Source organism: Adelges cooleyi, unplaced genomic scaffold, assembly GCF_023614345.1.
Source record: "Adelges cooleyi isolate 19-005CV unplaced genomic scaffold, UGA_ACOO_1.1 ACOO_flye_CR_arks_rails_tigmint_CR_PRNA_9, whole genome shotgun sequence".
Taxonomy (NCBI): domain Eukaryota; kingdom Metazoa; phylum Arthropoda; class Insecta; order Hemiptera; family Adelgidae; genus Adelges; species Adelges cooleyi.
This window is the reverse complement of record NW_026096579.1, coordinates 11,888,234-11,913,670: the sequence shown is the minus strand read 5'-3', so window position 1 is coordinate 11,913,670 and position 25,437 is coordinate 11,888,234. Positions and strand designations below refer to the sequence as shown.

General features: G+C 26.4%; 3 protein-coding genes across 6 annotated transcripts; 1 reads left to right on the top strand and 2 right to left on the bottom strand.

Moving 5' to 3' along the window:
• Positions 1-731: 731 nt before the first annotated feature.
• On the top strand, positions 732-16,459 carry LOC126846265 (uncharacterized). Its single transcript, XM_050585551.1, is given in 24 exon segments — positions 732-832; positions 1,977-2,341; positions 2,417-2,603; positions 3,732-3,846; positions 3,930-4,037; positions 4,346-4,536; positions 4,592-4,871; positions 5,027-5,215; positions 5,273-5,600; positions 6,134-6,275; positions 6,539-6,664; positions 6,733-6,845; positions 12,046-12,233; positions 13,320-13,412; positions 13,493-13,605; positions 13,673-14,038; positions 14,106-14,257; positions 14,327-14,468; positions 14,542-14,671; positions 14,746-14,872; positions 14,949-15,197; positions 15,270-15,476; positions 15,552-15,741; positions 15,815-16,459. Coding segments are annotated over 23 exon segments (4,173 nt in total). The 5' UTR covers positions 732-832; positions 1,977-1,997; the 3' UTR covers positions 15,908-16,459.
• On the bottom strand, positions 7,057-10,086 carry LOC126846866 (probable N-acetyltransferase san). Of its 3 annotated transcripts, none has more exons than XM_050586691.1 (4): positions 9,962-10,086; positions 9,207-9,343; positions 8,950-9,133; positions 7,057-7,359 (listed from the first exon to the last, which is right to left on the bottom strand). In XM_050586691.1, the coding sequence occupies exons 1-4, from the start codon at positions 9,967-9,969 to the stop codon at positions 7,170-7,172; spliced, it is 519 nt and encodes a 172-aa protein (XP_050442648.1). In that variant the 5' UTR covers positions 9,970-10,086; the 3' UTR covers positions 7,057-7,169. The 3 variants fall into 3 exon arrangements, with proteins under 3 accessions (XP_050442648.1, XP_050442647.1, XP_050442649.1); XM_050586690.1 differs by lacking the exon at positions 9,962-10,086 and adding an exon at positions 9,548-9,924; XM_050586692.1 differs by lacking the exon at positions 9,962-10,086 and adding an exon at positions 9,519-9,541.
• A 1,331-nt stretch (positions 16,460-17,790) lies between the features above and the next one.
• On the bottom strand, positions 17,791-24,623 carry LOC126846864 (upstream stimulatory factor 2). Of its 2 annotated transcripts, none has more exons than XM_050586689.1 (6): positions 24,437-24,623; positions 24,110-24,333; positions 23,640-23,767; positions 22,979-23,113; positions 20,422-20,600; positions 17,791-19,138 (listed from the first exon to the last, which is right to left on the bottom strand). In XM_050586689.1, the coding sequence occupies exons 1-6, from the start codon at positions 24,475-24,477 to the stop codon at positions 19,120-19,122; spliced, it is 726 nt and encodes a 241-aa protein (XP_050442646.1). In that variant the 5' UTR covers positions 24,478-24,623; the 3' UTR covers positions 17,791-19,119. The 2 variants fall into 2 exon arrangements, with proteins under 2 accessions (XP_050442646.1, XP_050442645.1); XM_050586688.1 differs by having other exon boundaries at positions 17,910-19,150.
• Positions 24,624-25,437: the final 814 nt, after the last annotated feature.

The window sequence follows — 25,437 nt, the reverse complement described above, 5'->3', positions numbered from 1 at the left end:
CGTTATCATTACTCAGTGGGCTGTGGGTATCAAATGTTATTCGTGTGATTTTGAATATTTCAAGATTTTTTGCACAATATAATATATTATTCTATTTAAATATTTAGCCAATCAAATTATAGTGTGCAGTTTTATAAAAAATAATATAGTAACATAACGAAGGTCAACATGTAATATAATACTGTCATTTGGTTAACAACTAACGAGTACCAACCAGATAATTATTTAATTAACTAAAGTAGTAATTCTTGTTTAAGGATACTTATTTATACTTTTATATTTTACGACTCTTGATTATACTTGGGAATAAACTACCAAATTGTAAAAGAAATAGCAAGGTTTAATAATTTACAAATCTCCATAAGTTTATTCACTAGTAATTTAAAGTGGCTTTTTTTAAAGTTCAATAAATTATAATATTGAGGTATATAAGTAATCACCAAATATTACTTTAAAGTAAGTAACTACACACTTCAATATTTTACATCTAATTTTATTACTTTTATATGTATTAGTAATTAAGAAAAAATATTTTTGATAGTGAAATCTCAAAGAATATGAATGTATGTATCTACACATTTCAGAAATAAACATAAATAATATTTTACTATTATAAAAAATGTATTATTTAGAACTTGTTTTTTATTTTAGAAAAAAACAATATGGACTTAATTTAGATGTTCTATATTCTTAAAAATACTTTTGATTAATTTTTTTTTACTGTATTCTAGGATATGATGTTTAAACCAAACAAATTGTTATTAGAAAATAAACAATGTCCATGAGTATAAATATAAAAGTGATATATTTTCATTTGTTTACTTGTTAGAAAGTAAGTAAACTAAATTATCATATAATATAAATTATATTTTAACAATATATATTTGTTAATTAATTAATTTATATATTTTTTTAATGTATATGTAGATGTTTTTTTAATTTTTTTTGCTGAACTATGAAATAAGTCCTTATAATCCAAATGTAGTCTTATACATAAGACATTAAACAAATAGTTCTTATGATGTATTATTGAAATATAATATTATTATAATCAATTTGCATGGTGTTGTCTTTATTTTTTTTGGGCCTTATACATTTTACATTAATATAATACAATTTTTTTATTATTACCAATCACGACGGTTATTATGAATACTCACAATAAGTATTAAAAATACTTTATAACATTAAAAAAAAAAAAACTACATAGTTTTTACTATTAATAATTTTATATTTTAAATAATAAATTATTTTCAAAAAGTAGGTTACAATTACTTTTACTTGAAAACTATTAAAAACAATATAATTATATAGGATAAATAAATAATTTTTAAAATCATTGGTAGAAGGTGCTATAGAAAATAATTTTGAGTTAAAAGAACATTAACCTCCATAAGTATAAGGAGGTCCATAAATTATGATGTATATGACAATAGGTTTGAGAAACCCAAGTTATTGATTTTAATTTAAATACTTCTATTCATTGGTACCAAGAACTTTAGGTACTGACTACTGGTATGAATGTACAAATCACTAGTGGTAACTGAAAAGGCAAACAACCTTCATTAACTGTGTTTAATAATTTTTAACTTTCCAATAGTCAATCCTAATTTCTACTTTAATGATATTTAAACTTTTTATATTCACAGTAAATAGTTGTGTTATAATATGTTCATTTGATTTCCCATTTTTATTTATATTTTTGAATTGCAAAAATGAAATTTAAATTAAACCTTGACAAATAAATAATTTCTTTTTTTTATTTAATTTATTTAAATAAATAGTTTAAATTTTTTTTAAATAGAAACAATGTTATAAAATAATTTATTTTATAATTGGATTATTAAGGGCAATTTAAATCAAATGTGTTACCATTACAAATTAACATATATTATAAAATCTTAAATTTTCTTTTATTGGCTTATAATTTGGTTTTGTTTCTTAATAATAAAGCTATTATTATTATTTAATTATAGTTCAGTGTAATAAAGTGCATTATGTCTACATCACTAGAAGTGGAAGACAACATAACTGTTTACAACACTCTCAGAGATTTATGTAAAGAAAGTATTGACTATTTTACAAACGATGAGAAAAATAAATTTGCACCATTAGCAAATTCTTTTAGTCAACTTTTTGAAAATATTGGTTCCATATTGCCATTTATACATGAACTACGTAATGTCTGTCATTTATATGACTTCGATCCGTCTATACCAGGAAACGGTTATCGTAGCTATGTTACTGCTGTTGATTTATTTATTGCTCATTGCATAAAAATTTGCAATCAATTAACTGCAAACAGAGATTCTTTTTTTTTTCGTAGAACATTTTATGCAAAGTATGAAAAATACTTAATTTATTTTAATTCTTAATTAATATCTTAATTTATAGTTGATTCAATTTTATCTTTCAGAGAAATAGAAGCATGTAATCAAGTGATGAGTGCTTTGGTATTGTGTTTAGAGAATTTGTGTCTTTTAATTGGATGGAGTGAACCAGGTATGCTGTTTGCTGGAAATGATAGCGCTGCTTTAGATTTAATGATGAAAATCGAACCATCAAAACTATGTGCTTTTTATGGGCGTTGCCTAGCTTTCCAAGTTAGTACAACAATTTTTCAATTAACTATATATATATGTGATATGTATACAAATAAAATTTGTTTATTTCCTTTTTATATATGGTATAATATATAATAATAATAATATTAGTGATATATTAGTATTTAAAATACCTTTTGAGTTTTGTAATACATTAATTATTATTAGCAGTGTTTTTAATATAATTTATGCACCACAAAGTAAAATAAAAATGTTATAATTTAATCGTTTAGCTTACCAATTGTCATCATTACCAGTGTAATTCAAACTGAAATTATTTTCTATTTCGATCTGAGAAATATGTTTTTTTTACGCTGTGTACAGTGTATGATTATATATTACCTAACCAAATCTCACACTTATTCTATTTATTTAGGTATGTTAGAAATTACTATCTATGGATACACTTGAGCATAACAGTGCATATATTAATACTTAATACATCACAAGTCACGCGTGGTAAATAATCTCCCAAAGTATTTTTTAACATGCACACTTGTGTTATTACTTTACAAATCGGTTTAAGATCACTGTACTTTATCAACAATATTATGATATTTTAATAACGATTGATCTGCTTAGATATATTTTAGTGTCTTTGTTATACTTATTCAAAATAGGATAGGATTTTTTTATTTTAGAAAATAATAACCTCACACAACTTACCTATTAAGACTTCTGTAAGTTTTATATTACTATAAAACATACAAGAATTTTTTTTTTGTACTCAATATTTCAGTAATTATTATTAAAATAAATAAAATATATTAATTACATAAAGTTTTAAATAAAAATAATGTTCATATGTAATTTTGAAAGAAAACTATTGGAAAATAGCCCCAACCAATTTGTAAACAAATTTACACAACCAGTTAATATTATAACAGAAAGTTACTGACAGTTTTTTGTCAGTACTAAGCTTCTAGTTGAAATTATTTTACTGACATTGTTCGTTCTACTCACCACATTTTTATTTTTTAGTGACATACACTCATAATATACTGTGATTGTTATTTTCTCCTTTTTGTGCATTATTTATAAAAGCTTATTTTTTATTTTATTTTAACATAATATTATTTTTTATATTTTTTTGCATTCAACTATAACAAAATTATTATTGTTTTGTAGTTTGAAGAATCTCTGCAGCCTGCTTTAAAAACAATAGCCATCATGATGGCATCTTTTAGTGAAGTTTATTATAATGAAAGCAGTATGTTAGCTAGAGCTAGTACTGCATGGAATTGTAAGTTTTTTTTTTCTAATGACAAAACTAATTTTATGTTTGTACATCATATTTATCATTTATGTTATATGTGATATGTGTAGGTAGCAAATATATGTTAAATCCAGAGCTAAGAGCTCGAAGACTTGTTAATCTTATTCAATATTCTTCAATAGAATTTTACAAAGCATTTTTATTTCTTGGTGAAACTGGTATGTTTTTTGTATCTTTATACATATATAATACACAAATTATACATACATGTATTTTAGTTTTGGTTTCTTATTTAGACTGTACGAATAAGTCTCAACAATATAATATAATTTAATCATAAGATTAAATTATTTTGTTCATTTGATATTACGAAGATATTGCTTTTTATGATTAATTGCTTTTTGGCTAAACAAATATTTTATTGTCAATATAGTTACTACTACAGGATTTATGTGACCCTGTATACATGTTATTAGTAAATAACTTTGAACTATTAAATTATATACATGTTTATTTTTTCTTATAGAATTATTAAAAAGTTTACCTAATCTGGTATCGCCTGCTGTTTCTGTAAATCGTTTAATAGCTATTCCAAGTAAACCTATTTTATATCTAAAGCCAGACGGACAACTGTACGAACTTCAACCACCTAAATGTCATACGGGATCAGCCCCTTTGAATGTACGACTAATTTCAAAAGTTAGACGTGAAGGCATGGTAAGATAATGGAAAGTGTATACAAATTTTTTTAATAAATATTTAAAATACTTAGCTTGCAGAAAACCCTGGTGCTGGTTTATTACCAGAGCCTTGTGAATATCTTATTATTCATTGTCATGGAGGTGGTTTTGTATCTCAAAGTTCTAGTTCACATGAGTCCTATTTAAGAGAGTGGGCTGTACGGTTGGACATGCCTATACTATCAGTTGATTATTCTCTTGCGCCAAGAGCACCTTATCCAAGAGCCAGAGAAGAACTTTTATTTGCATATATTTGGGCATTAAATAATGTAGCATACTTAGGCTCTACGGCAAAGTATGTAATAATGGCAGGTAATATATATTTTAATTTATTTTATATTAATCTGTCTTGACAGCACATAGCAACGGAAATTTCAAAATTACCTTTTTTAATATGTATTTGTCAGCAGTATACATTTATTAAATATTAAAAAAAAATTTTTTTTAATATGTTTATTTTACTGTAGGTGATTCTGCTGGTGGAAATTTAAGTGCGTGTGTGGCTCTTAAATGTATAGAAATGGGATTAAGAATACCAGATGGACTTTTTCTTGCTTATTTTCCTTGTCTCATTGCTTGGTCACCAACACCTGCTAGATTTCTAAGTTTAATCGACCCATTAATACCTTTAGGCTTTATGACCAATTGTTTAAAAGGTAAATTTATATTGTTTTTCTTTGTCATATTATTTTATTAAATAATTTAACTTATAGCATACGCGTGTCCACCTGAAAAATATCGTGACAGCATATATGAATATAAATTAAAGAATATTGCTAAATCTAAAGATGATTTAGCAAATGGAATTGTAATTGAGGAAGGAATAGAATCAAGTGAGGAAGCTTTGGAACTTATTTCATCTAATGAAGATGAAAATTTGTCATCAGTACCTCATGTTGAAGAGGTCATTATGGCTGCACATCAAAGGCGACAATCTAAACGATTATCCTCTATTTTAACTAATACTGCAGAAAATATTTCTTCAACTATTAGTAATACATTTTTAACATTAACTAAAGGAAATACAGAAGAAGACATAAGGTAACTGTTTATTTTAGTCATACTATAATCAGTGTCTGTATATTATTATTTTTATATTATGTAGAATAATTAGTGTATACTATTAACCACCTAAATTTCTATTATTATTAAACTGGTAATTTAACTTACCAAAAATAATATTCAATATTATTATAAATAATATATTTATTACATTATACTTAAATAAAAATGGAGGTAACTATTTCTATGGTGTTGTGGCAGAAAGTAATATATCTGTTTTTTTTATAGGTTAAAAGTGAGAAAATCAATGTTAAAAGTTAAAAAACTTAGTGTGCTCACAGAATACATTTAATTGTCTATTATATTAGTAAACAAATTTAATCATTGATGAAAATAATATACATATCCAATAGGAGTAATCTAACTTTGTGTTACACATATTTCAATTTAAGTTTGTTTGTTTTTACAACCAAATATGTATGTTTACATTTGCTCCATCTGTTAGAATTCACCCATTTGACCCAAACAATATTTGTAAAGTATTGATGTGTGTATATAAATTCTTATTTAAGTGATGGAGAAGATGCTTTGGAGGAAGTGGTAGAAGAAACTCATATACCAATTGATTTACCCAAATTACCTGAAGATCCATTTCTATCTCCATACTTAGCTGGTGATGACTTATTTAAACAGTTACCTATTGTTCACATTGTGGTAAGTTATTGTACTATTAATGATTATTATAATTGTGCTATACTTGTTTAATCATTTATAATCACTAACTTCATTATCTGTGGGTGATTATTTCAATCATTGTATATCAAAATTTCTAAGAAATCAGAAAAGAATTGACATAATATAATAAATTTTAAGACAAAATAAGAAATAATAATTTATTAAACATTTTCATATTTACACACATGTAACTATGTTTACAATAATTTTTAGTTAATGTAATACAATGTTATATTTTACAGACTGTACACATGGATCCGTGCCTAGATGATTGTGTTATGTTTGCTAAACGATTAAAAGAACTTGGGAAAAAAGTAAAATTGGATATTCTCAAAGGACTTCCACACGGATTTTTGAATTTGGCCATAGTAAATTAATAATTTAATTTAATTTTACATAATCATCTACAAAATATGTAATACAAATATATTTATAGACTTGCAAAGAAGCACACGAAGGTTCATTATTATGTGCACAAAGAATTAAAGAATTATTTGAAGATATAAAAACTTCAGACTCCTAGTCCAATTTAACAACTTCAAAAAAATGGCATGTTTATCTACACATTAAAGTAATCCAAAAGTTAAAATGTTTAGCTACATTTAAAATTGAATGCATACATTGTGATACAACTAAACTAATCTTTTAGTTCATATATTATCAAGAAATCATAAAATTTCGCTTATTATTATATGACTATAGTATTAGTTTTTAAATGACTTTAGAAGGATTAAAACAAATAAATAACTGTATGTCAGCATTGAAACATATTTGTTTATATATGTTTATTATAATATACTGTATAAATTACAGTGTTATTTGTAATATTAGAAGTAAATTAATACAATAAACAAGTAAAAAGATGATTTGTGTTTAGTCTTTTTTGTTGTTATTTGAATGATGGTCATTTTTCCCATTAACAGTTTTAGGCCGTAGACGTTTTTCTAATACATATGCATCCGCAGGCTCTATTCTCTTATAATAATGTTCTTTAGTTTCAACTATTTCAAAACCAAATTTTTTGTAGAATTTTATGGCACTGTCATTGTTTAATTGCACATGTCTACAGAAAAAAAATATAGATTATTGTTAATATGTGTAATATAAAAGTAACTTAATTTTTAATAAGCATAAGCATTTTTTACAGAATATACAGAAACCAAATTTATCTACCATTTTTTTTTTATAAGCTAAATTTTTTAATATTAAAATCTAAACAAACATTACAATAAATAAATTAATGATTATTTAGCTAAGGTTTTTTTTTAAACTACTTTTTTATTAAAAAATATAGTAAAGTTATGTAAACAATAATTATAATAAAAAACATTCTTAAATTTTTATAACAAATTGAATTAGAAACTTTAAATGATTTGTAATTGATATAATAAGTATAAAATCATATATTCTTAATTTTAAACCTATATTCATATGGTCTGAAGAAAATAAATTTTGTTATAATAATTTCTGAAGGCTGTTGTTTAACTCTTACACCCACCATGTCCTGTGGATATGCCTACATTATTAAGGCTACCAGTGTCAGTGCGTTTTTTTGCAAAATATGCCTTACAGGAAGTGTAATAACTTGAAGTTATCAGCTTTTGAAAAAGAAAGACTACATCATTTAGTAGAGATCTTTATAAGAAATAAATATGACTTAATTTCAACCTTTTTTTTTTTAATGAAATAAAAAGTTTAAGCCCGGTGCACTGTAGAAAGACTTAGATTTGCTCTTTAAAAAAAAAAAATCCAAATCCAATCATTCTGCAAGGCCTTATCTCTTTCCCTAGTCATTCTACACCACCAAAATGGCTATAACTCGTGTAAAAAAATATATGCTTTATAAGTAATAAAAGTAAAGCTATAATTAAATTGAAATAGTAGAAGTTTGAAAATTGGCCATAGCTAAACTTTGCAATTTTTGTTACTAGAACCTTTAAACAATAAATATTCAGTTGTAAGTTACAAGTACAATAAAATTAATTTACATTTTCTTACGAGACCCTCAAATTTTAGTTTTACAATATATAAATTCTTATACCAATTACGAAATTTATAAAACCATTTCAAGGTTTTGAGTCACTTGAGCTTATTAAATCCATTATTTTTCTATAAATTTACTAAGTGGCTGTTTTCTATATAATTAGTGGATCAAATTAAATCATCACCCGATGAAAAATTTACTCCAATTTGTTTCCCGAAGTGTTTAGATAACAGTTAAACAGATTATAGAACTTATTAAAATCTAATATTTAATTTTCAAAGAAACATGGTATAAAATGTTTTTTTTTTATGTAAAGAAAATAATTACAGAATTTGGTTTTCAATAACTGATTGCCTATTGGTAAAATTAGCATCATCTTGATATACAAATTGAATACAATTTGGCAAGCAAGGCATTGCTTTTTATTTTTAGTTACTAAAATAATTATGTACCCAGAAAAATTTGAGCGACTTATGGCTATGTATATTAAAGAAATATTTAATTGTGTACCCACTAATAATAATATAATTTTAGTAACTTTAAATGCTAAATACCTACTTAAAATATAAGAATAATAATATAATTAATATATATTATTTTTTTACATTACCTCCTAGTATTACAATAATATTTTTGGTAACATAAAATTATTTTAACATATATACTTACAAGTAAACACTATCAAATGTACCATCATCTTTAACATAATTCAAAACATGTTCAACCATCATAGTTCCAATTCCAAGTCTTCTATACTGTGATAAGCAACCCAGGGTCATTATGTACAACCGTCGTCCAACTTCTTGATCTATTCGACAACATACTGCTCCAACCACAATGTCATTATAGTACGCTAAATTAATATTATCAATAAATAAATTTTATACACTAAAAAGAAACTTGGTATTAACTATTCTATAATTTACCTAATTTAGCTAACTCGCCAGCTTCTAACACGTCTTTATAAAATTTTTCATTATATGACACAGGAAAAACCACCGTATTTAAACGTTTGAGTTGCTTGATATTATGATGTGTTATTTCTCCTAGTTCCAACTTTGCTCTAAAAACATAAACAACACAAAAATCATTGCCTAGATAGATTTATTATTTACGCCACTCTAAAATTAACTATAACATAACTTATTAAAATTAAGTTATTTAAAGCATTTAATAGAAACTATAATATTATAAAGAAACACTTTTAATTTAAATTTTAACATGTCCATTACACCTACAATTTATAACTGAATACAAATGCATTTACTTTATCAAGTCGATAACTACTTCCATGTTATTTAATTTTTTAATTTACAAAACTATAGTTACTAAATTAATTATAACGTAAAAGAATTATATCTTATTAAGTTATTAACAATAGGCAGCGGTTATACAAAAATGATACAGCCAATAGATATAAACTAAAGTTACATGAAGTCTGGGTTATTTTAAAATTAAAAATTGTTATAGTTTAAAACTATCAAATATAATTGAATAGTTGTAAAGTGGCTTAAACTTCCTGGCGAATATTTCTATTAAAACTCGTGTTAAGATAGCCAACCGTCCAAATAGGTAGTTATTATTTCATGTAATTAAAAAAAAAGCACGAGTACATCTTTCACGTTTTAAAAATGATTTATAAATTAGTTAAATTTATAAGCTATACAAAGACAAGTATTACCTAGTCATGTTGGAGTCTCGCCTTAATTTAATTTCTATACAGAACTAACTACAGAAAAGAAGACACAGCAATGTTTTGATAACAATTTCCAAATGATAACGATAAACAGTTATACCAACTTAAAAATAAATAAACCACATGGTATAAGTTTTAATATAAAAGTATGTGCTCTGTGACCAATATAATTTCCACCACCGATATTATTGTCTAATGGTTATGACTTATGTCATATGTGGCATGCGCACTAGAAATGTGTTACTTGAAAATTGTATGAAAATATAATAAAAACTAAAAAGCTGGGGAGTTACAAATTATAATGGACAGTACATTGCTTACTATCCACTTATAATTAATTATAGAAAAAATTAGTGAAATGGTGTTTCAAGATTATTATTGTATAATGTATACTATGTGTACTCCCAAGCTCATGCTCATGTATATGTGTTTAGACATAGATTAAATACATGTGTACATTGTACACATGTATATTTAATCTATGATACAGATAATAATATACACGCGAATGTAAAAAGTTTCACGCAAAAAATACACAATTTGTCTACTTGATTTGAATTTATATATCTACGTTTAAGTTCGCTGGGCACACTGGATGGCACATAAAAAATGGAAATTTCAAATTATGTAATATTCACATTTTTGAAACATTGAGGAAGACAAAATCTTTTAATTATGTTGTTAAAATGTAAAATAATTATTTTTGACATTTTGAAAATACATCCAGTTTTTATTTATTTTGTCAATAGCGACACCTGAGAAAGCTAAAGGAGAGTTCTTATAACTTCTCTTCATATATTAAAATATAAATATAATTTAAAACATTGACTAACACGTACCTGCTGGCTGCTGCTACCTAATACCTACGAGTTTATAAATAAAAATCCCCCCAAAAAAAATGATTAAACACGCGATGTAAATTAAATTAAAGAATAAAACAAATAAATGCATAATAATTAATAAATAAATATAAACAGCAATATAACGATATCCAACATCATTACTATTTAAACTGAACAATACTCAACGAGATTATTTATTATCAAATACCTATAAAATATGTTAAGGTACTACATTTTAAAGTTTTCCAATCGTAACTAAAGTGTTAAATTATTTGACACGTACGAACATTGAAAGCATGTAAATTGCCGTTCATTTAAACAACTCGTTAAGTAGGCGGCCGTAAAAGTACTATTACTTATTAGATGTAACTGTAGTTGTATTGGATACCTTATACGTCATTTATAGATGGAATTAACTGAAATATAATTATTAAGTAAAATGTACGATAACAACTTACAAATTTTAACTGAAACAATATATGGTCATAATAATAATTGAAATAAAACAATTGTTTATAGATTTTTTAAAATTAATTATTAATCTTTATAGTTGGGAGTGTTCTAACTTCTAGTGTAGTAAAAAAATGACATGCCTCAGTTCTGTTCTTAAAATGTTCACTGCATTTGTCTTTCATACATCTATGTACTCTCAAAAGCCATTTTAGAAATATATTTTTGAAAAATATATTATATTATTATTACTTTTTACAAGCGAAATTTCAAATTAATGTTAGAAACAGTTGATAGCTTATTACTGATAGGTAAAGACCTATCAGTAATAATAAATATGCACTATCCAAATTCCAATGCGATACAAAATAAGTCACCAATCGGCAATCGCCCTTTGCGTAGTTATAAAACACCGGGTTCAATGAGTTTAATCAATTAGTTCTTTTAAATTTTTATTCTATTTCCATTTTCCAGTAATGATGGGCCAAAAATATCGATATATTTACAACTGGATGATGGTATCGATATATTTATACCTTAGGCCCATCCTCAATTTCCAGTATACAGACGAGACTACGCCTTGTGTTTCAAGGTTGTTACACATGCTGATAGGTTGTCGGTCAGCTGATTAGGGTTCCACCCAAAATTTTTTCCGCTCAGCACCATTCGCCGCCAGTAGCAGCACTGCTCGAGTTGTGTGGCTTTGAGTCTTCGTCTCTGTCGCGTATAGGATACGCCCGTCTGTGCCAAACCATTTTGATTTGCATCCCGTGTAAGTATGAATTATGTAATTTACTATATTAACGCTTTCCAAACTTCTTTAACCTCTGATTGCTTCTATGTCTGTGCTATCCTAAACGTTTTGCTAGTAAGCTTTCAGACCGACCGTTATCAGAAACTTATCAACCCTCAAGTGACACCCGCCCAGTCGACTTCGCGGCCAACACCCTCGTCCAGCGTACTTCGTAATGCCTTTTGTTTAACTTGTAAATATTCTGTACGCTTATAAAGTGTACGGTTGCTGTAGAAGAAAAGATGACCACATCCAAATAACCCATAAACTTATATCCTACCAAATTATCCTAACCTAATTGAAATGGGACCCGCCTTGTTTTTATGAATGGCAATTATTAGGGTACGATCGTAATTTAGTCAAATTACCGCGTCACACTCGTTACTGTCAAGAGTTTCTTTACTTAAATAAAATTCCTTGAACAAGTTTACTCAAAAACGGTATTACTGTATTATGCAATAGACTAATGTATAAATGTTATGTAAACAAAGCGACTCGGTTGCGGATTAGGCGTGTACGCTTTAGAGCTCATTTTGATTTATGAATATAGTTCTAGCTTGAAATCAGGGTAAACAACTTAATTATATTATGTTCAATATAGATACTGGCAATGGTGTGTTATTTATACCTTAAGATTGGTTTAGTTGTCTAGTAGTGGTAGTTAGAAACTAGACGTTTACCAAAGCCTCGTTATTGCACTTTTCATTATTATGTTTTAAATGTGTTTTTCACAAGTTGTAATGTGGAAGCATATTGTTCCATGCTGGAGATCATTTGGTAACAAATTTCTTGATTTATTCAGCCCTTTTAGTTTCTTATACTATACATTTAGTTAAGTACTATAATTTTTACATAATAAGTACTATAGAAAGTATTACTGTTATCATATTGAACTAATCTGAATATGCGTACATTTATATAAATTCTTCAGAAATATGAAATCTAAGTCTTTAATATTTTATATTTAAATTTTGTTATTTAATGATTTATTGATAGAGAACATGTTGCGTGAATAAAGTAATGTGAAAAGATGAGGAAAAAGAAAATACGAAATGCAAACAAATGAAAATAATTGAAAGTATAACACAACTTAGGTGCAACACTTCTTTTTTTATTATAAAAATAATGTTAAACCATATTATTGCCATGCATTGGTGTTATATCTAAATTTGCTTTAATTTTGTATTGTAGTAGTATTTTCAATTGTATATACTTTTCAAAATACTTAATATAATATATACATTTTTTTTTAATGCAGATAAAAAAAATTCAAAAATGACTTCGCTAAAAACGTTTGAAGATGAAGATAAAGAAAGCTCCTATGGATTTGTTTTTGCGGTTTCTGGACCTGGTAAGTAAAACTTGAGTTGTAGTTTAAGTCTAATCATAATCTTCAGCTTTTATGAACCATTCAAAAAAACTATTTTATAGTTGTTACCGCTGAAAAGATGTCTGGTTCCGCTATGTACGAGCTGGTTCGAGTTGGTTATTTTGAGCTTGTTGGGGAAATCATTCGTTTAGAGGGTGATATGGCCACTATACAAGTATATTTATATTTAAAAATACTAAAAAACTATGTGTAACCATGTTAACTATTTTATAACTTTTTAGGTTTATGAAGATACTTCTGGTGTTACTGTTGGTGATCCTGTCTTAAGGACTGGCAAGCCATTATCAGTAGAGTTGGGCCCAGGGATTATGGGAAGCATTTTTGATGGTATTCAACGGCCATTAAAAGACATCAATGAACTAACCCAAAACATTTACATCCCAAAGGGTGTTAATATACCTGCTTTGGCCCGTAACGTCTCTTGGGAATATAATTCATCTAATATCAAAATTGGTAGCCACATAACAGGTGGTGACCTTTTTGGTATTGTACATGAAAACACTCTTGTAAAACATAGATTAATGTTACCACCTAGAGCAAAAGGAACAGTGGTTTTCCAAGCACCACCTGGAAACTACAAAGTTGATGTAAAATAACTATTATGATTTGGTACTTTATGATTAAATACTATATATCATGTATTTTATTTCATAGGATATAATATTGGAAACGGAATTTGATGGAGAAAAGTCATCATTCACTATGTTACAAGTATGGCCAGTACGTCAACCCCGTCCAGTTACTGAAAAACTGCCTGCAAATTATCCTCTTTTAACTGGGCAACGAGTACTTGATTCTTTATTCCCGTAAGGAAAAATAAAATAGTATGTTCAGATTATATTTTTAATTGCATTTTCACTTTAAATATTTTCCAGCTGTGTACAAGGTGGTACAACTGCCATTCCTGGAGCTTTCGGTTGTGGTAAAACTGTGATATCCCAGGCCCTATCCAAATACTCAAACTCTGATGTCATCATATACGTAGGTTGTGGTGAACGTGGTAATGAAATGGCTGAGGTAAATAATTAACATGAATATTGTTATAAAAATATTCAACATATTTAAATAAAATATCTATTTTGTTTTTCAGGTATTGGGTGATTTTCCGGAATTATCAGTAGAAATTGATGGTGTAACAGAATCAATCATGAAAAGAACAGCTCTTGTTGCCAACACCTCTAACATGCCTGTAGCTGCACGAGAAGCTTCTATTTATACAGGTATATTAAAAACAAATTATTTCCAAATATATATACATATATATATATGACTTATTTTTTAAAAATATTTTTAGGTATTACATTGTCAGAGTATTTCAGAGATATGGGTTACAATGTCTCTATGATGGCTGATTCAACGTCTCGTTGGGCTGAAGCATTGCGTGAGATATCAGGTCGTCTTGCTGAAATGCCTGCTGATAGGTATGAAGTTTAACATTCTTAGTTTTACTAGGTCTTAAAAAAAACAAATTATTAAATCAATTTGTATATTTCATAGTGGGTACCCTGCTTACTTGGGTGCTCGTTTAGCATCATTTTATGAACGTGCTGGCCGTGTGAAATGTTTGGGTAACCCAGAGCGGGAAGGTTCTGTTAGTATAGTCGGAGCTGTGAGTCCTCCTGGAGGTGATTTCTCCGATCCAGTTACATCCGCTACATTAGGTATTGTACAAGTGTTCTGGGGATTAGACAAAAAATTGGCCCAACGTAAACATTTCCCTTCCATCAATTGGCTTATATCATACAGGTAATTATAGTCAATAATTATATAATGTATCGTTAAGTTGATAGATAAAAAAATATTATCTGTTAAATTCAGTAAATATACGAGAGCGTTGGATGACTTCTACGACAAAAATTTCCCAGAGTTTGTACCATTAAGAACTAAAGTAAAGGAAATTTTGCAAGAAGAAGAAGATTTATCAGAAATTGTTCAACTGGTCGGTAAAGCATCACTTGCAGAATCTGATAAAATCACATTGGAAGTTGCTAAATTATTGAAGGACGACTTCTTACAACAAAACAGGTAAATCTTTCAAACTTTAAGTTGGTTTTTTATATTACTGTTGTATTAATAATTAATACCTTCCAATTTAAAAAGTTATTCGCCTTATGATCGTTTCTGCCCATTCTATAAGACTGTTGGCATGTTAAGAAATACAATTGCATTTTATGACATGGCTCGTCATGTTGTGGAATCAACAGCTCAATCTGAAAATAAAATAACATGGTCTGTAATCAGAGACAGTATGGGCAATATACTCTACCAATTGTCGTCAATGAAATTCAAGGTATGTCAATCGTAATAATAATTTTGATGTTTGGCAGTCGCATATTATATTTTCTGATGTAAACAAATTTTAGGACCCAGTTAAAGATGGTGAAGCAAAAATTCGGGCTGATTTTGATCAATTATATGATGATATACAGCAAGCCTTTAGAAATCTAGAGGATTAATTCATTTTGTAATGTCTCGTTGTTCAAAAAAGTTTGTAAAAAAAAAAAAAAAAGTAATATATCTAATAATAATTTGTTGTTGTTTCCTCCAGCTTTTCATCAAATTGCACACATCATAGGTATGAAACTGGTGAAGGATGTAAAATTCTTTTTATTCATAATCTTGTTATTAGTATCATTAAGAATTATTTAAAAATCTTCTTTTCACCATTCCATTTACGTAGCTTTCTCTTTTATAGTAGTAGAGTTATTATTTTATAATTTATTTTTAGATTCGACAATAAGACGTATCATGTGAATTTTATAAATTCAATTTCTTTAAAATAAAAACATTTAAAAAGATAAATACATCTACCATCATGTAAATAATATTTGTATTACCAAATTTGCCTTTCATAATAATATAAAATAATGTTTATTATCTTTGAATATTTTCTTTTTACAAGGGAGTATTTAAACTTCAAACCAAATTACTCATTATTAATATTTGGCCAACAAACATTTTTTATTTAGTCAAGTTAACTAAATTAGCATTTATTTTCTTTAAACCCTACATAAAAATTTGGCATTGTTTTTTTTTTTTTATTAATAAGCCATATGTTTTGTTGTTTTTGTCTAAAATGATTGTTGTTTTTAATTATATTATAGTCTATGAATTATATAAAACATGTAGGAGTTTCATTCTTATGAGAGCTACCATTCTAGTGTACTCAATAAATTTAATATTTGTAAAATATTATTAGGTAATCTGTTATCAATGATAATTAACAAATACATTCCAAATTATTGTAAAATTGTGTTTTTATATTATGAAAATTCAACCCAATAATACATTTTTTTTCCTGCGATTTATAAAATTATGATTATTATTTATCAATAATGTGTGTCTTAAACGGGAGTCTTTTTTTAAAAATATTTCCCAAACATTGCTTATAGTTATTATTTCCATTTGTATTTAACCTTTTACGAGCACACTTATTTAACATATTATATAGAATGACTACGAGATGCTCGCTCATCCTAGACAGTTCCACAGCTTTTTACCTTATCGTATTATATTATAATTAATCTGAGATATGGTTAAACATTCTAATACCTTGAACTGGAAGAAATAATATATAATAAAGTTTCCCCAAAAATTGAACATGAGTAGAATCCTAATTTGGCTTATTTCTGAAAATAAGGCAGTTATGCTGTGGCCATTACACAATTACCACAGTTCTCCAACATGCAGAATTTAGCCGGCTGATTAAGTATTTTACTTTTTCACTGGATACTAATAATTGCTTTGTAAGCTAATTCCGAACATAGTGTTCGTTGGTTCATCTATAAATAAGAGGACTTTCTGGTGTCAATGGTTAGATGAAAACTGCTTTATGCTGTGTCAATATGGAAAAGCGTAATCTACGCCACACATTAATTAATTTTATAATATTGGTCAATATGTATAATCTCACCCAACTGAATGTCTATTACTGTTTAATAAAAATAAAAAAGAATACTATGGCAGTTAGAAAATAATATTTTTATTATTATCCAGAAACAATATATATTTCCATCAATTTATTTTTTTTTGACACCTCCTTCATAAGCAACAAGGTTGAGTTTGAATCACCGGGAAAACAATAATTTGTATTCATATTATAACCATTCACAATTTATTATTTACAACAACAAAACAAAAAACTATATTTAAACTACACTTTAAATTGTATCCTAAACAAAACATTAATCAATAAAAACTACATAACAAATAACCAAAATAAAAACAATCTATTTTTTGAATCAACAGTGCAATGGATGTTAAGATTTATTAATGAAAAATATACTTTATACATTATACTTAAAAAATACATTATATTGTAAATATTTGCTCGTGATATATTGCATTTTACTTCTACACTTAAGTTTTAAAATTATTATCTTATTAATAGAGATCGATGTATAGTAATTAGTTTATTAAATTATAAATAATTTTGGTACATACAATTATCATACTTAAATACACAACCACATTTTTTAATATCCAAGTAAAATAAAAAATTATTTGTTTAAATATTGTAAACTAAAATTGTTTACCTCAGTTTTTAAATATAAAATGTATATTATGTATAACATTTCCAAAAAATCAAAATTATTCATTACATTTATTATACTCAAAATATAGATAAAATTTAAAAGTGGGAAATAAATAGTAATGTGATCAAAACTACTGTACAATTTGTTAATGTGTAATAATTTATTTAAACACTCAATTGTACAAACTGTAATCATTTACGTTTACAATTGGGTAAGATATAATTTGAGCTCTGTGCAAAAGTGAACAAAGTCCATTTTTTTCACGCAAAGTAAATGTTAAAGTAATGTCTTTCAGTGCTACGGTGAACAAAGTCTTTAGTTCATCTCAAAGTCGCGAGGCACAAAATGGCAACACGTAAACTGCATTGTACTACAAAGTAGTAAATATGAAAAACAATTAAGCAGTAAATTATAGGAAATCAGCTGCGATAGACTTAATTCACTTTCGCACTAAACCCACTAATTATTTGAAGTAAATACCAAATTAGAGAATTCAAATTAAAACTAAATTAGAAGGAAGTCTCATGTATTTTAGAAATGTAACTGTAGTAGCGCATACAATAAATGTGTCATTTAACTGGAGCACTAATGGCTTCACAATTAACTTGAAACATACTCCTAGTTCTTTATCTTCTAATTTTTATTTTTAAAAGTACATTATAGAAACATCTCACAAATTATCTCATAAGTCAAACTGTTTTAATGTAAAGTAATATGTATTCTTTATTTATAAATCGTCATCACCAATTGCCAAATTTAAATAAAATGGTACCTCAATGGATTTTAAAAAAACATTAATTGATAAGTATGGAACCATTGGTTAAAAATTAAACATGGAAACTTACACAAGATGTTAAAAAACACAAAACTAGATTTCAAAATAAATAAGACTTAAAGCAATAAATAAGAATAACATTATTTGCATATCTATCAAATAATCTAACAAATATTTGGATTTTAACCTTTTAGCAATAGAATATAGTATACATTTAGACAACAATTACATGGAAAAAGTATATACTCTTAAAATAAAATAATTTTGGTCATTGGTCTGTTTTATTTTCATGCTGTTTGAATCAGTAAATTTTATTGGGGTAGTTCTATTGCATTTCTATTTCGTAATTGAATGACTCTCAAGACAGTTCACCATCTCTAGAAATAAAACTAAAACAAAAATTAATATTTGCATAAATTTATTAATTATAATGCATAAACAGTAAAAAGTTAATCACAAATTCGTTTTACAATAATTATAAAATATGTTTAACTATAGTTTTTGGAAAAAATGCCAAAACATTCATTTGGAAGACTGTTGCTTATTTTGTTTTTTTACCAATGTTTGGAAAATTTTGATTAGAGTAAAAAATATTTTTTTTGGATTTTGAGGTTTTTCCGGGTAAATGAGTGTCTAATTGACAAATAGGGTTTTTTAAAAATGTTTGAACACTAATAATTAAACTCATATGATATTTTCTAATATGGTTGTACTGTGCTTTAGAGGATAATTACGATCAACAAACTATTATTCATTTGATTCTTTTAAAAAGTATAAAGTGTAATATATATAAAAACCATTCATTTATTTAAAATTAAGAATTTTTTTTTATTTCTCCTAATTTCCATTAAAAACCTATAAAAGTCACTTTAGTACATATCAAGTAAATATTATTTGTATGTTTACATATTCCTAATAACTAATAAGTTACTTATTTATTTATTTATTCATATAGCAATAGAATAAAACTAACAATTAATGTATCACTAATACAATTTCTTATTTTTATTATTTTCATTACCTATTATTTGTTTATATTAATTAAATTATTAACTACAGGGTGATTCATTATCACCCTTTTTATTATATATTAAGGATAAGACACTTCTTTTCTCTTAAAATAATTACAATTTTGCAGTTTTTCTTTTATGAGTTACTTTAGATTATATCTTACAATACTAGAAAATATTCAAATTTGAAACTTAAATAAAAACGTAATTATTTTTTTCTTTTTTCAAATTAAGAATAATTTACTGAAAATTTTGACTGGTCAATTACCAGTTTTGGATAATTCATTTTAAAGTTACAAAAATTTTAAATTTAGGGCAAGAGGAAGAGTGGGTGGAGTATTATTTTTATTTGCGCGCATTCACATTAACTTATGTAGCTTAAAAAGTGATTACCTATCCAAAACTAGTTATCGACCTGTCAACATTTTCAGCAAAACAGTCTTAATTTAACAAGTTTATTAAATAGATACGCTACCATTTAGATTTAAAAAGTTTATACAGCTTTGGAAAATACTAAAAAATGTAAATATTTAGTAATTTTATAATTTTGTAAAATAATTTTAAAAAGTTTTCAAAATGAAAAACTACTAAGTTACAGGAAATTAATGTCTTATTTTTAATGAATCAGCCAATATAATAATAAACATTACTTCTCAGACAGAAGACCGTGTTGTGACAAAATTCCTCTAAGTTCTTCATTTTCTGATCTTAGATCATAATTTTGTCTATTAATGGTTTCCATTTCTTTTACGCAGTCCATTAGTCTTTGATTTGTTGATTTTAATTCATTGATATAATCACACGCCTTAGCTAATATTCCACCTTTACTCTTAAATACAAATATTTTATTAAATATAATTAAACAGTTTAAATTAATAGGACATTATTATATAAAGGGGGGGGGGGTAGGGTATTAAATTTTTTTTTTTTTTTGTTAACTGAATGCATAATATTTCAAGAATATTGTGTCAAAATTTCAAGTCGATCGGAACAAAATTGACGACGTTATGAGTTTTCGGAATTTTTTAGCTGCCCAACCCGAGTGCACTATCGTTAACTTTAAAGCGTTTTTCCCACAACTCACGTTTTCAAAGTCGGTGACCACCATAACTTCAAAACTACTACACCGATCCTTTTGAAATTTTGAACACTATTTCAGTACATAACTAACGAGGTAACGCTTGAGAGTTTTTTTTCAAATTTGGTAATATTTTTTATTTTACAATAACAAATTAGCCGATTTTTTTTCCTTCAAAGTGTTCCCAAAAAGTGAAAAATTGAAATTTCAAAAAACCCTCCCAGCGTTACCTGGGGAAAGCAATTATCTAACGAAAGAACTTAATTTTTTTAATTTCGGATGATCCAGCATAGTGTTATGAGGGGCACCGCAATTGTACTTTTTTCCGAGACGCTTCCGAATAATTGCCGCCATTGCCGTATTTTTTAATATTTCTACATGAAAATATTACACAATATTCTTCGAATGTTATAATTTAATGTACCATTAGTTTTAATAAACAGATTTTAACTGTGTCGTCAAAAAAAAATTCACAAAAATTTGCCGTTTTTTGCACGAATTAACCCCCCTCTTAAGCAAAGTAAGGTGAACTTAACTTTTATTATCTACAGATGGAACCAAATTTAAGTTATTCTACTTAAATAAAAAAAAGCATAGAATATTAGTAAATTAAAGCCCTTAGTAGGCAATAAGTTTTTATAAGAAAGCAATATTTTCTTTTAATTAGGTAAAAGAGCAAACAAAATCATATTAAGCATAATGGTGATGAGACATATTAGAATTGGGAAGTTCTCAGGTTTTTAGAAATTATAATAAGTAAAGTAATAAAATAATATATATGTATATATATATATGTGTATATATAATTTTTATTTACTATATATATATATATATATATATGTATTGATATTGTTTTCCATATTTCAAATTAACACTTCGATGCGAATCTGTAGATGGTAGAAATAATTAATGTTTAGACAGAATGCATTCAATGAATTTTAATAACTATTTAGCACAAGAATAAATATCAAAAATTTTTTTTTTTTTTTGAAATACGTTCCATTTTTTATGACAGTAATTGCATTTATTATGAAAATAAGGAATAGTGAATGTGAATACATTACTTTTTAAAAGACATTTTCCAAACCCTGAGAAATATTAAATATTGATTGAAGCATAGTGAAGGCAAAAATTTGCTTAACATTTTATTTTTATAAGGATTCATCGACCATCATCTGTATATTCTATTATATATGTGATATTGTTATCAATAGGCAAATCAACCTCGTAATGAAAGTATTTTTCGGATAACTGTTGAACCTTAATTGATAAATGTTGATTCACTCTCTTATAGTAACCCAAAAATTTACTACAGTCATAGTGTAATTTCCTCTTTATTGGTGTTTTCCTTAAAAAAACAAAGTATGTATAGAATATTACAAAAACTAATTTGACTATTTTTAAAAAAAAGTTGTAGAGCGCTGTAATTTTTATTTAAAACATTTATACAAAGGGTAAGGATTATCTTTAAAAATAATTTTTAACCCAATAAAGAACCTTTCAGGTACGATTGCCAAGTTATTGACATGTTACATGAAGAAATTAATTTAGAGACTTAAAAAATATTGTGGGCTCAAACACACAAACAATTTTTAAAACAAATAAAAACAATACCTTTTCTATCCCTATTCGCATCGAAGATAAAAAATAATTGGTGTTGAAAACAATTTTTTGTTGAGAACATTAAACTAGATTAATTTAGAAAAAAAAAGATTTAAAAATAATAAATATTTATTATAATTTGTATTGTATAAAATGTATTAGACAAGAATACATTTAAAATCAAATTAGACTACAGTAGAGATAGATTTCAATTCACTTTTTTTTTTAAATTATTTTAATTATTAAGTTGTTTAATTTTGCGAACAACTTAATAATAACATTTGATATCATTTCTTAGTGATAATATCAAACAACCCTATTTAGTATAGTTGAGCTCTTTTATTAATACAAATAAAATTAAAATTAAACACCAGTGTTTAGTAAGTAGTAACTAGCTACATGATACCATTACATAAATAATTACATAATTACATAAAATATGGTTGCATACAAATGGGTTTTTAAATAGATAGATAACAGAATATTGAAGAAAACAAATGACATTTGTAATTTTTAAAAAAAATTACCTGGTTGTCATAGTTTGTTTTGTTTTCCTCGGCACAATCTGGTATAATTTTACTCATATACATTATCCATTGATTGATTTTGTCTCGCCTTCGACGTTCAACTTCATTATGAGTCAGTCGTCTTTTAGCATCTCTCTATATTATGGGACAATAATTTAAAATGTCAATTACACTCGTGTCTTAGATAAAAATGCATTTTTCAAGTAATAAGAAATATTTTTATAATTAATTATATAAATAAAAAATATGTTTTAAAAATAATGAAGGAAACATACACAACCTCAATGTTTCCTTTTAAAAGTAGAAATTTAATAATTAATTTGTTATATTTTTACTGTTTATATGAAAGCTCAGTTAGGTTGAAAGAAAAGTTAGTGGAGAAACGTGCCATCAAAACTGTAATTGTCTATGATAACTTCAGGCAAAATAGAATAGTTAATAGTAATAAAGAAAACAAGAAACCCCTTTTCTGAAAATAAATCCAAACAAATATAATTTAGCCAATTTTCAAGATAGTTGAATGATTTTGATCTCAAAATGTTCAGAATTTGGTTTATCCGATAATTCAAAATTTTATTTTTGTGACGATAGGTCCCTTATTTTTTTTTTGCCTATATATATTTACTACTTATACACAACATATTTGTAACAAACGACTTACAGTTACAACAGCACGATCCATTCGTTTATTTCTAGCTACTTCGTTATTTAATGGCACAACAATAGGTCTCTTAGTTGAATTAGTTGTTGTGAATATATCATTTATTGGTTGCACGACATAAAATTGAGCTATAAACAAAAATAAACAATAAAAATATAATATTATTTAATTAATATTTAATATAAATGTTGCCCAGTAAAGTGCATATGTTCCTAACATTTCCTTATATTTGTAAGGTTAAGTTACATTGGTATAACTCATATACATCAAATTATTTTTCTCAAGTCTTCTAGCTCAGGGAAATCAAAGAAGATACGACAATACCCCTTTACCATAAATATGTCTTATCACACCATTGCTTTGAAATTTAATAAAACCTCTTAAGTAAAATACTCTTTGATCCTCTTCATTTTTATTATAAAAAACTTATTTTGAAAGTTTTACAACATTTAATTAAAATATAAACATACTTGCATTAGTGTTTGGTCTTAGTTCAAACTGGGTAATACTTGTTTCATTTGTTTTGCTCATGACAATTCCAGTAATATTTCCATTTTCTATGACAGTTGCTGTCGGTTGTTCATCAGCCGACTCTAGAGAGCCATCATCATCTGTTACAATTAGGGTTTGTGTTCCGAGCATATTTGGTTCAAGTTTGATAAGTTGACCATTATTTGCTATTTTATAAGTACTACTACAATATACCAAGTCATGTATGAACAAATGTGAAACCACAAAGTTTTATAATTTATAAACTAAACATGCAATACTACTAAATTTTCAAAATAATTTTTTACCTGACATTCAGCGTATCATTATCAGAAATTTGAATAGACATAATTACAGCCAGATGTGTCACAAGCTAAAAATATATTCTTAATAAAAACCATTAGCATACCTTCAAATATTCATGATATTTTATGTATTATATTAAACAATATACTTGGCTGTTTTCAAAAAAAAACCTAATTCCTATTTGCATTATGATTTTCACTAATGATAAATTTATTTAGTTTTATGTCTGATAAATGATAACACAAACCACATCACATGGAATGCTTTCATGGAGGAAAAATTCAATAAGTATAAACATTTTTTTTAAAATATATTGTAAAATGTAAAAAGTAAAACAATTTTTTTTTCTATACATCAACATTTGTAACAAAGACATATTAGCCAGTGACCAGTGTCCACTGTCCAGTGACCACCTAAGCTCTAACATTTCAAGCGGCAGTTAAGTTTTTATAGAAGTCGAAGACCACGGCGTTAAGTCTTCTAAGGTTGTGTGAGACTTGAAGTCATGAGAAAGAAGTGAAAACATATATGTTTGAGTTGAATAATCAGCTCAAGCTGGCTTGTATAAAATTAAAATTATTTTATGAACACCCGGTGGACGATACATGATTGCAAGCAGGCTGTAGTTTAAACTGTAGGTAACTACAAGCCTGCCATGATCTTTTTATAATACCTATTACTTATTAGGTCTAGAAATTGTGTAATCGCGGCTATACTTGTGTAAGTTATTCATATCATGTGTTATAAATTTAGTAGTTACCTACGGACTACGCACAAGGTCTAAAGCTGTCATCTTTATTGAATACTCAAAAAAAGTAATTTTCCATTTAAAAATTAAAAAACATTTATTGTTGAACTCACAGAACTTATTTAATTAATAATTATTAATTCCGTACCCAAAACTTCGAGTGTAAAACCTGGTAAGTTCATTAAAAATCGATGATTAGTTTTACGACTGATACCAATACTTTTTTGTATCATAATATACGATGTCACAATATGT

Excerpts from the sequence above, each read along its gene's own strand:
- LOC126846866 (XM_050586690.1), bottom strand. The coding sequence starts at position 9,573 with ATGGAAGTAGTTATCGACTTGATAAA. Across the intron at positions 9,344-9,547 it reads GTAGTTATCGACTTGATAAA|AGCAAAGTTGGAACTAGGAG; the intron begins GTAAATGCATTT and ends TTATGTTTTTAG. Across the intron at positions 9,134-9,206 it reads TGGCGAGTTAGCTAAATTAG|CGTACTATAATGACATTGTG; the intron begins GTAAATTATAGA and ends ATATTAATTTAG.
- LOC126846864 (XM_050586688.1), bottom strand. The coding sequence starts at position 24,477 with ATGTCTATTCAAATTTCTGATAATGATACGCTGAATGTCAG. Across the intron at positions 24,334-24,436 it reads AATGATACGCTGAATGTCAG|TAGTACTTATAAAATAGCAA; the intron begins GTAAAAAATTAT and ends GGTATATTGTAG. Across the intron at positions 20,601-22,978 it reads AAACAAACTATGACAACCAG|AGTAAAGGTGGAATATTAGC; the intron begins GTAATTTTTTTT and ends TTTGTATTTAAG.